This window comes from Paramisgurnus dabryanus, chromosome 4 (genome assembly GCF_030506205.2).
Source record: "Paramisgurnus dabryanus chromosome 4, PD_genome_1.1, whole genome shotgun sequence".
Classification (NCBI taxonomy): Eukaryota; Metazoa; Chordata; class Actinopteri; order Cypriniformes; family Cobitidae; genus Paramisgurnus; species Paramisgurnus dabryanus.
Window position 1 is genome coordinate 13,603,740 of NC_133340.1, and position 12,468 is coordinate 13,616,207.

The window sequence follows — 12,468 nt, forward strand, 5'->3', positions numbered from 1 at the left end:
GTATTTTAGTTACACTTTCCAAGCATCTGTGCTTTATCAGAGTGTTTGTCTTGGATAAAAAATTACTTTTCTTTACTAAAAAATGTTCACTACATTCTAAAGCATAGAATCATACTGTGTATTCATTATATATTGCATATTAAAATTGATTTAATACCTAATTACATAAAAATTGTGTACTTTTACTTTCTTTGAGTAATACTAGACGTTTAATGTGCTTAAATATTAAATATAAACCAAAAACTTGAAATTATGAAATGTAGTGGAGTAAAAATTATGATAATATGCTTTGGAATGTATGTTTTCCAAAGAAAAACAGTAATAAAATATGAATAATTGAAAATGTACTTTTATGTAGAAAGTTAAATTACTTAAGTACTATACAACTCTGCATATGGATATTAGTAAATGACAAATTTGTTTACACTCTTAGCTCTAGTTTACTTTAGTGTGTAATTTTGCTGAAGTGTATAATTTTGTTATGTTAAAATTTGCTTCTGTCCCAGCAAGACAATCAGAGACTGTATTTTTCGCTTGGTAAGTATTTTTATACAATTAGCAGCAGACATTTTATAAGTGACCAACAGTTAGGCCTGTCAGTACTATATATTAAAGAATAGGGATGCACCGATACCACTTTTTTGGAATACGAGTACAAGTACGAGTACTTGCATTTCAGTACTTACCGATACCGATACCGAGTACTTAATAAAAAAACATGATTTAAATTTACAGGTAACAGCTTAAGTCATATAATTTAACAAAAAAACAAAGGACTAGTTTTCCAGTTTGTTGTAAACTCTGCCTCTTTGGACAACACAAGAGGCATTAACCCCTTACACGCCGCTCAAACATAGACATTTCTCAGACCGTGGTATTGATTCAAGGTATCGGGGGACTTTTAACGAGTACTTTAGAAAATGTGGTATCGAGGCCGATACCCGATACCAGTATCGGTATCGATGCATCCCTATTAACTCTTTCCCCGCCATTGACGAGATATCTCGTCAATTAAGAGAAAACGCTTCCCCGCCAATGACGAGATTTTCCGTCTTTCCGCAATACCGCTATTATTCCGCAACTTTTTAAAACCGGAAGTATTGCCCTATGGCAAGCTGCTGCATGTCCGTGTCTATTTTAAAGATCGCTCTGAATGGGATCTCTATGTAAAATCCGTCTTAAAAATTGAATTATCTCTGCTTTTTGCTCAAAATATGGTGTTTTTGCAAAAACCTACCCATATTCAAAAGCTGATAGCAAAAGAACCACTAAAGGTAGGATGAAACGGTTTTTTTTTGTTTGAAAGCAGAGGGTCTGTTCTTTCATTTGGTATATTGTATGTTTATATATATAAAGAAGAACATTTTCTGGAAGGCATTAAACTTTGGTGAAAATCATGAAAAACGCTGGCGCTGGCTGGCAACTTTTTTTAAAAATGCTGGCGGTGAAAGAGTTAAAGAAGCATGCTAAATAGGGTGTTATTCGATATGCAATTTGATATTTCCTTTTCTAAAATCTTTTATATTAAAGAGCACCAATGGTCCGATTCACAATTTTACATTTCATTTGGTGTGTAGGTGTGTATAAGTACAGATTAACGAGATGCAAAAGGTACAAACCCCGATGTAAACGATGACGTGAGTTATCATCTCGTAAATCTCTTTTCTTGGACTACAACAAACACACGGATTGTAGGCAACAATTTGCTTCCTGGGATTGGTGATGTAGTAGTAAAGACCGACATTATCATAATTCCCCCGCTTCGGACTCACAGCCTGTAAGTTAACTCCTGTTAGCATTGCATTGTGCACAAATCTTTCAAACAAGATGAGGAGCGTCACATTTCCGGCTGGCGTCAGAGGTATTTAGACCAATCACGATGTACAGATTTGCTGGCCAATCAGGGACACTGAGCTTTTTAAATCTGTGCGTTTCAGGAAGAGAGTGAAATCTGGAGCTATAAAAATGTACGGTATGTGGAAAATAATGTGTTTTTTTAACCATAACCATAAACCACGCAAACACATTGTATTATACCAAATACACAAAATAGCTTTTTTAAGCAATGAAATAGATGCCCTTTAAAATATGTAAACATGCCTTGCCTAAAATATATTTAAAAATTATATAAATAACATACTTTTATATTTCAGGGAAAGGAAAGCATCACAATCCTTATCCACCTAAAAACTACCTAAAACTGTGTCCATATGTTACTTTTTGAAGTATTAAAATTAAATAGTCCATTTATTGCAAACAACTGCAGTATGCATATCATGATATGCGCAGTTGCAATATTTCAGTGATTTCATTATATAGAGTGCTATACTATGGAATGACATATTTTTCAAAGCAAATCCCAAAGGCTAGTTAGCAGCATTTAAGCACCATCATCCTGAAGTCATGGGTTTTTTGAATAAGGTTTTGGTTAAAAATAGACCTTGGATTAACATAAACCCAACGTCTAAAGGGTTTATGGTAAAAGAGATTCAATTGGTTCACATGACGCAACAAACACATATTTTGAAAACACGTGCAACATACATGACACTCCGAACACATATTTCCCTTTGGAAGAGCAGTAACCAGCTGCCACTGGTGTCTTTTAAAACAAGTTGCTACATACGTCAGAGACTTTTAAACGTCATCACACATTAAGATCTCAAAAACAAAGCAACATGGGCACAATTCACAACAAAGATTCATCCACAGAGTATTTCCTTATCAGGAAACATGTTTTTAAATGTGTGTCATAATTTTTTGTTAACACAGAATGTATTTTTTTTTCAGATAATTCAAAAGTCTGTGGGGAAAACTAATGGGCTTTTTGGCAAGGGAACCAATGTCCCGCTTACTTTCTGGTTGACCTAAAAATATGTCATCCCTGAGGCAGTCTTTTACGCAGGCCTACTTACAGTGCATTCGATATATATATTATAAGTATGTGTGTTTCCTGGAAGTCAAACCCACGCAATTGGCGATGTTTTGGAATGCTCTACCAATGAGCTACAGAAAAAAATTTTAATAAAAAAGTTTATATTTTGAACAATGGTACCATAATACCGCTAAATACAGAAACACCCCTTAGTTTTTGTGTGTGGCCATAATGCCCAGACTACGGGTGGGTTGATTTCAGGAAGAAGGTTCCCAGTCCACTAGGGAAAATGCTTACTGCCTAAAGGCCGTTTCACACGGTACGCGGCAACCGCGAGTGTTTAGTTCTTTTTCAATAGGAGACGTGCGGAAAGCGGCAAAACGGGGGCGGTTACAGAGGTGAAGCGGAGTTGGTCCACACGCCTTGCTCGTGCACCCAACATCCTATTCCTTCTCCGGACTTGGTACTTCATGACAGGCGCCGTTGAAGATAAACATATTTGCACTAAATGCTGCACAAAACGCTTCCAATACAAGAGAAAAGCTGAAGCTGCGCGGCGATTTTGCCGCTTTCCGCGTACCGTGTGAAACGGCCATTAAGATTCACTGCTGTGATTGCATGAGCCAGTAGATTTGTTTTGAACCAGAATAAATGAAAGCCTAAGTCTCAGTGGGGGAAATGAAAAACAAAGAAAAGCAAGGCTCATAACTAACTAAACTTATCTCTTCCAATGACTGTTTATTATTCCTTTGGAAACATTAAATCTCAGAAGAAGATAAAGAAAGGAAAATATGTGGAAAACATGCCAGTTTTCACAGCTTTGGCCAGCATTGAGAATATGTCTGTTTTTGACATTTTAACATTTTGTCATTCTATACAGGGAATGGGGAAGGCAAAAGAAAATATATCTAGACACAGTCAAAAAAAAAAAATAATTTGATGATGCTGATCTCATTATTAAATTGAGACTTTAACCTAGACATCCCTGTATGTGTTTGCAAAATAGTCATTTAAAGATAAAGTTACTGACATATTTGCACTTGTACCCTCACACTGCATAAAAACACATGCATACCCCAGAGGCGCTAGCTGACCTTTTAAACGGACATCTGTAGCGGGACATGGCTGTGTGGCCTAGGAGACAACATTCCAGCTTTGAGTCACTGAATCCCATAAACCCAAAATCATGTTCTGCTCATTAGACCAACCAACAGCCAGTGAAGGAATAGTGAGAACGGGGTGTAGGAGGGGAGGGCGGTCTCACAAAAACAGAGACGCTTGTCATGATTATCAAAGGCCCCCTACACAAGATGAGAATGTTTGGTGAAGGCTGCAAACAGAGAGACAATAATGTGCCTATTTATCCCTCATGTGACACTGTGCATATATTAGAGAGAACACAGAGGGGGCAAGCCATCAGCAGACACCATGAATGAGAACTGTCTTTCTTCAGCACAAACGAGTGTTGTCATTTTTTTAAGTACAACTGATAAACAGTGCATGTAGTGAGATCCCCAGAACAGCATAACTTTTAGATACTGTATATTATATGGGTCTTAGATCTGGATCTTGGCGCCTAAAATAGGAACAGGACATTGTGTGCCTACTGTAGATAGAATCTATTCAATGTGTGCTCTGAAGCAATCTATGAGTTCTGAAGGGGCTGTGATTGATGCTGTTGCAGGTTGTCGAGAACCCGATAAACATTAGTATACACGAGGTGCTTTTAGTACAACAAAGCATGTTTTTCTGCACGTTTGGTTTCACTCAATTCTGCATAAGATGAGACAATTTCCTATGTTATCAAAAAGTTTTCCTAACAATAATAACCCACTTCCTCTGCCATGTTTGCACATAATTCAGAAAAAAGCAACAGGACGTGGGACCTCAGATCTTTCCAGTCTCTGGAAAACATATTTTTTGGTCAGTCCACGTCTCGCCACTTATAACAATAGGAAACGCTTGTCTGTCAACCATGTGGAAGTAGTTTGTAATTTGCTACATCAAACATTGGTCTCATCTGTGTCTGAATGAGACAGGCATCAAAAGTACAGAGTCCATTCTCCTCAGCTGCACCAGACAACCTGCATTCTGAGTCTACTTAAAATCAGTATTAACAGAGAAAGGCAAACAAACTACAGGAAAATTCGTCATATAGTAACATCGCGTTTGCAACTGTGCCCTCTTAATATTTCTGGACTTGGATCAAACGAAACACTTTCTCTCATATATAACGTAGGTGGAAATCTATTGCGTGGTCGAGACACTTGTTGAATCATCACAGTTGTATCACATAGCTGGAGAGATTTGGATGAAATGAGAAAGCATTCACGGGGGAGAAACAACTTACGCATATTATGACATTTCCAATATTGAGGTGTCATACATGTATTATAATTTTACGCCTGAGGGACTATTAGTAAAAGTTTAAAAAGAAAGCGACAAAAGTCGACTAATAGGTCGTCTTCTTGACTTCTTAAAGTTAAAACAACAAAGCACTTACCCATGTTTGAGAATAAGACCTCGACAACGCTGAAAAGTCCACAGATAAGAAGTTTGTCACTGTGGGATGGAGACTGACAGCACTAGGGTCAGTTGCGATGAATCGACGTCATAATCACAGGCGGGGAAAACTTGCCAACGCACAACCAGAGCTCTATGTGAAGTTTTCAAGTTATTTGCATAATAATCTCATCAGTTTTGCTTTTTTATGCATTTGTTTTTAATAATTATTTACTTAATTTGTTATACATTTGTTCAACAATGTATACTTTTGATGTAGGCTAAGTGATTTTTGTTTATTGATTATAGGGTGACTGGCAATAAAGTGATTGTTGTCGTGTTTATTGTTTAGAATGTTGACGGCCATATAACTATCAATGTAAACTTTAGTCAGTATTTATTGATTATTAAATATTTACGCATCATAATATGATCCTGAAATATTCAAACATTGCATCTACTATATTAGAAAAATTATTTTAATTAAATACTGTTAAATGTAAATTACATTGCATCTGTAAACGTCTGTTTTTGTCAGTCAGTGTATGCACATAAGCCTAGAATTTCAAATATATCCCTATAACGCACATAGTTTCTGTGTGTGTACACAAACATTGTTGGTAAAATATGGTATATGATGATAGAACAGTCATGGCGTCGCATAATTGTGTTACTAGGGGATACAAAGCTAAATTTTAGGTCTTATTCACATATATTTTATGTGACAGAACACACCCTATTCTGACTTGCAATAGCTCTTCACATAATATAAATAAGGTTGGTGGCGCCCTTTGCTGGTGAATTACAGGGGTTGCATTCTTGAAAAGAGAATAGGTCAACGGGAAAATAATCCCCTTTACACATCATAGTTCAGTGAGTAATGATGTTCTGCCTTTTACAAATAGTTACAAGCAAATATTAGCTTAATTTGCAATTCAGAATATTTTTTAATGATTATTACATTATAATGCATTTCCATTTTTTGCCTTGCAGCACGCAGTCACATTCGTAGGGGTGAAAGTTCGCGGATGACACTTAAATCTCAGTGTGAAAAGATGGGTGAATGTTCTGAATTATGCATAATATCCACAACGCTCACAGGACACCTGCTGCATGTCAATCACAAAACCAACGGTTACAAAATGACAACCTTTCGTCGCGTGAAGTATAATCCCCCGTTCTTCCAACCCACCCGTTGTGGACTAAGAAAACACTGGTAGTCAAACATATGGGTTAGTTTGATTGACAAAGCAACTGACCAATCAGAATTTGAAACTGAAACAGTGTGGCGACGTCACTTTTTAGTTGACCAATCGTGGCAAAGATTCGGACGAGCGTTACCAAACTACATAGCGAGTATTTATCCGTCAGCGAGACAGCTAATCTCAGCACCAGGTCGCTGTCCACTGACATCGAGAGAGGTAAGCCATCTTCTTACTTAAGATTAGCCTAAATGTTCACTAATGTTTAACGCAGTATTCAGGATATGCCGTTTTTCCCCAAGGCATAGGCATTTTAAACATACGTTGCTGTTTTCTCACAAAAATACTTTCACTTACTAATACACTTACACTGGGCACCTGCGACATAACATATCTCAGTCAGAAGCGACACTTGTTCCGACCCTGCGCGTTCACGTTAACTTTTCTCGTGGACTGTATTATCATGCTCATAAATCGTTCCTGTGTAGAAATAAATTTACAACAATGACATTTACAAAGGTGCTTTGTGTTCTATACTGTATGTTGTAGGCTACTATTTTTTCATTTAAAAAGAGATGCAATCAATTCATGTCCATAAAACGTACAACAAAACCAAGAAAAAAGCAACAATACTGTAATTTAATCTGCAGGTTAGCAGTCGTCTCTTTTTTACTGTTTTGACAGTATTTCTGTAACTTTTCTTGATGCTTATGTGTGGGAGACCTCCAGGTGGACTGTCGTTGGGAAAAAGCACAATATGCTTTATTAATGCTGACAGCGCATATCATTGTCCTTTCATAGATTTCATTATAATTTCAAATACACCTATATTAGCATACAGTACTGTACAGATTAGACACAGTAAGAAATGACTGACATAACCAGCTCTGTCTTGCCAGCACAATACGACCAGCAGCTGTGTGAACACAAACACCCTACAATAAAAAAAACACTACCCAGTCCTCCTTTTTTAATTCCTATTTAACCAAAGCAGTCTCATTAGACATGTTGTTTTGAGTCTCTTGTTAATGTGATGTCACACTGACAAAGCCCTGCCCACAGCCAGTGACTAACTGGTTAATTTTACCCAAAAGTAAATGTTAATGTGTTTGTTAGCACGGTGTAGCACTAATGTGGCTAAAGATTCTATAGTCTCAGACTGTATTTACAGGAATCAGATCCATTTTAAGCGAAAACAGTAGCTCATTTGCATTTTAAAGGTACAGACATGAAAATAGCATGTGTTTGCTCCTGCCCAAACAGGGGCATTTTGGACATGCTAACAATGTTGGGTATTTTGAGATGAAACTTAACAGACACAATCTGGGCACACCTGAGGCATCTTTTGCATCTTGTAAAAATATTGGCCCATTAAAAACGACAAAATTTGGCAATACCATGATTTTATAAAAGATAAAAAGCTATACATTTTTTTGTTAGATTTGATCAAGTAAAGTGACCCCATGTATGCCTCACGTATATTAGAATTTGTTAATGAGAAGTAGCCCGTCATGTGTGTGGTTCGTAATTTCAAAATATGTGTTCGGCGCTGGGAGTGAACCTGTGTGAATCACGTGTCTGGTCAAAATAAGTGCCTGCTGCAGACGCGTCTAAAGGGTTTAGGATAATAGAGACGCTCGTGTATGCCAGATACTCACATAATCTCATGCGTAATCACAGTTTGCTGTTAAGTGAGTGTCTTGCGTGTATTTTGTGAACGTGAGTGTCTCTTTTATCATAAACGGTTTTGACGCATGTGCAGCAGGCACTTATTTTAACAAAACATGTGATGCACATGATTCACATGACGCAACAAACACATATTTTAAAAACACGAGCCACAAACATGACAATCCGAACACATATTTTGAATTTGCGCCCTTCGGAAGAGCAGTCACGGGCCGCCACTGGTTAGTATTATGTCTTTTTTATTGGGTTTGGCGCATAAGCACATTAATACGAAGCTGATGTTAACCACATTACAGTTGTAAAGTTTATTGGACAAGCTAGTTCAAGCATATTTCAAGGTAGAGAAGTTTTTGTTGTGTCTAAAAAGAAATGCTTGATACAGTCGCAAACAAATTCAGGAGAGGGCTTATACTCCCCCTGGGGAAATTTGTTCATTCCTTGAGCTGTTTAGAGGAAAAGATTTACAGATTAAGTCATTGATGACGTGGCACATGAAGGATGTTGTGTGTCTGAAACTAAAGGAAAATTGAGGACTATGGTACATGTCTGATGACTAAATATTTTTGCACATGTACTACACTGGGTAAATGTCCTTATGAACAGCAGAGGCTTAGATATGCAGAATCCCTAATACATCTGTTTCATTGTCACTTATCGCATTGATCCTCTTTGGGCCCCAAGTGGAGACAGTAGGATTATGTGCCATAACTTTATCATATTAGTGGCCTAATTAAAAAAACAAGCTTTTTCTTTCAAGTTTTAAATTTAAACTAGTTATATTTTAAATAATATTATTTGCTATGCATTAATTTAAATTTTTTATGGGAACAGTGCAGGATTGTACAGGACCAGTGTCGGTCCTAGATTCTGGAGGCCCAAAGCAAACCTTTGTGAGAGCCACCCTGGTCAGTGCAATTATGAAACCTATTTATTGTTTCTGCCTAACCTAGTTGTTTTGGTTACAATCATTTATCAAAATACACTACATTGCCAAATGTTTTGGGACACTCCTCCAATTCATTGAATTCAGGTGTTCCAATAATTTCCAGTGAAAGGAAGTTTTAATGCTTCATCATACCAAGGCATTTTGGACAATTTCTTGCTCACAACTTTGTGGGAACAGATTGGGGATGGCCCCTTCCTGTTCCAACATTACTGTGCAGCAGTGCAAAGTCTAAAGACATGGATGAGCTAGTGATGTGGAGGAACTTGACTGGCCTGCACAGAGTCCTGACCTCAACCCAAAAGAACATCTTTGGGATGAATTAGAGCGACGACTACGAGCGAGGCCTTATTGGCCAACATCAGTATCTGACCTTACAAATGTGCTTTTAAAAGAATGGTCAAAAATTCTCATAAACACACCCCTAAACCTTGTAGAAAGTCTTCCAAGAAGAGTTGAAGCTGTTATAGTTGCAAAGGGTGGGCCAACTCCATATTAAACCCTATGGATTAAGAATGGGATGTCATTCAGGTTCATGTATATAAAAAGGCAGGTGTCCCAAAATCTTTTTTGTGTGTGTGTGTTCGTCAGGACAAAGAAATGTATACAGGTTGGTAACATAAAGTTAGTAAATGATGACAGATTTTTCATTTTTAGGGTAAACTATCCCTTTAACAATCCTGTACTGTTCCCCTAAAAAAAATTATAAATAAATGCAAAGCAAATGATATAATTTAAATTATAACTAGTTTAAACTAAACATTTTAAAGAACTTTTTTCGCTTCTTAATACACAAAATGCAATTTTTGCACCTGTAAAAACTGTGGGTAGACTAGTTATAATCAGGCCACTAATATGAAAAATCTATCAAATAAGCACTGGCACACAAACATGAGAGTGAGGAAATGATGACAGAATTTTTTGTTTTTGGCAAACTATCCCTTTAAAATAATCATTTACACAAACCAGCGAATCATTCAACCATTCATCAAAGCGTGTTCAAGATGTCTTGGGGATGAGGGATTCCCATATGTATTGTGGTTAAAATTAGCATTTTCAAAACAGTTATATGGATCGAGAATGTCAGTGTATGCATTGTGATTTAGAGATAATTTGATTTATCATTTAATCAATTTTAAATGTAGCAGATTTATGTTGCTTAAATTCCTAAATTCTATCTGTTACATATATTTGAAGACAAAATACTTTGGTATTGTTCAATAAATTAACAGTACAGTAGATTAAAAGAACAGTATTTCAATTTTCAATTTTTGGCTCAAACTTAGTGTCAAAGACTTTTCAATCAAACCAACTAACTTTTTTTAAAAATCTTGTTGCTCCATCAACTCATCATACTGTACACTCTAAAAATGTCTGCGTTATTTTTGACCCAAAATTGGTAAATACTAGACAGAACACACTGCTGGGTTAAAATTGACCCAATGCTGGGTTGTTTAAACCAAACTGCTTGGTTATTATGCACATGGTTGCAAAACATCAACCCAAGATTGGATCATTTTTAACCCAGCACGTGTTCTGTCCAATATATGGGTCAAAAATAACCCAGCCATTTTTAGAGTGTATCATCTGTATCGAGTAAAAAATACATTTAGCCTTAAGAATTAAGCCGTATTGGCCCTTGACCAATTAAAGTCCTTTCATTCTAACAAGTGAATCTGTAGCTGTGGCGACAATCTCTAACCTACAGCCCCTGTTTTTGGGACATGACGTTGTCTTTGTTTTATTATCACACAATAATAGCCTGCCCATTCTGGTCTATATATAGATTTATTTGAGGATCAGCTGATGAATGGTGTCAGGCTTGCATTAAAAATGTATTGTGAGTAAGACACGTGTGTTGTGTCATGTGATAATGTACTAATTTGGCTATAGACGGTTTCAGGGGCAACATACTGTAAACAAACAGCTTTTGTGGCCCAAACGTAACTTCAGATAGACCCCCACATGGAATCAATAACAACAGAGTCCCTCTAGATTATCTCTGATAACAAGCAAAAGTAATAACCAGTAAGTTACCTTAGTTCAAATCATAGCTAAAGCTTATCAACTACTACACTGAGCTAATGTTACTATGAAAAATGAATGCATACAATCTTAGCTACAGATCCTTAAATTTTTGCCTGGGTGCAAATCCGCACAGCAGTGATCCATGCTTACTGTCTTCCCTCGTCTTTTGGAAACTGAAACGTTTTCATATGTCAGTTTCAAATGTCAGTTTCGTCGCTAGCCAGACGATAAGCAAACACAGAGCGGAAGTTATCTTTGGGCCGGATGCGTAACTGCAGCAACGCATGTACGACCGATGAAACGGTCTATAGTTTTGTCCAAGACCAGAAAAAATCAGGATGAATTCCTCAGAAATTAGGCTCTAGCTCTTAATTTACAATGTGACGCCTGTTCTAAGGAAGTGAGTTGTTCAGAAATAGCAAAAAGCATTCTGTCAGTTGCCCTGTGCCCGGTTGCATAAAAATCCTTAAGTGATTCCTCAGGGAGAAAAAATCCCTGAAGGAAGGGATTTCTTTAAGAGTTGCAACAAATGTCTTAACTGTCACCATTACCTAAGTGTTTATACTAAGTATTTTACAGTAGTCTCTGTCAAAACATGACAATGGAGAAGCGGTTGCTATAGTTACAAAATCACATAGTGTAAACAAATCAATGCACCCAGATCAACACACAGTGGATTTGTGTACAATGAAACATCGCAAATAAAACACTGTAAAGTACTGCATGTATAAAGCCTCAAAGTAATTAAAACTTGAATACTTTAGCATTTAAGGGTAAATACTTATTGACAGCAAGTGAACGCTTAGTTTTTTTCTTGCAACCCATGTTTCATTAAGTTTACCCTTAACGTTTTATCTGAGGGATTTTCTAGCATAAGGGCTTTTATGCAACCGGGCACTGACCCTCATCTCATTACACTCATGCCCAGATAAATGTAAACAAATATTAGCATTTAAGTATTCTCTTTGCTGATAAAAGAAATCCACTTTTATCCAAATTATGCAAATGTTATCACAGATAACCTAATGCTATTTGTATGGAAATATTTTGCCTGGTTGAGAAACTACCACAAGGAAATTGTCTCTAGCAAAACACTTCTCTTTGTATTTTTTCAATTCTAATGTTTAAATGTATAATATATGGATTAATGGGTTGTGCATGACTCACAGAAGTTAACCATGATCTTGCAAATAAACAAACCTTCGAAGTGTGTGAGCTGGCGACCGTAT

At 36.8% G+C, this 12,468-nt stretch overlaps 2 protein-coding genes across 3 annotated transcripts in view; one reads left to right on the forward strand and one right to left on the reverse strand.

Annotated features, from left to right (window-relative positions):
- The window catches only part of gpm6ab (glycoprotein M6Ab), a 70,512-nt gene extending 64,997 nt beyond the window's left edge, over nt 1-5,515 (reverse strand). Inside the window, exon 1 of the mRNA XM_065265545.2 lies at nt 5,379-5,515. Coding sequence (XP_065121617.1) covers nt 5,379-5,382 — 4 coding nt within the window. The 5' untranslated portion in view covers nt 5,383-5,515. The remainder of the gene's footprint in view (nt 1-5,378) is intronic.
- Nucleotides 5,516-6,714: 1,199 nt separating this feature from the next.
- Nucleotides 6,715-12,468, forward strand: part of wdr17 (WD repeat domain 17) — a 38,813-nt gene continuing 33,059 nt past the window's right edge. The window contains exon 1 of one of the 2 annotated variants that reach the window (XM_065265416.2): nt 6,715-6,798. The gene's annotated coding sequence lies outside the window, so the exon portion shown is untranslated. Of the gene's footprint in view, nt 6,799-9,103; nt 9,174-12,468 lie in introns of those variants that run through there. The other variant, XM_073814255.1, reaches the window with a different exon arrangement.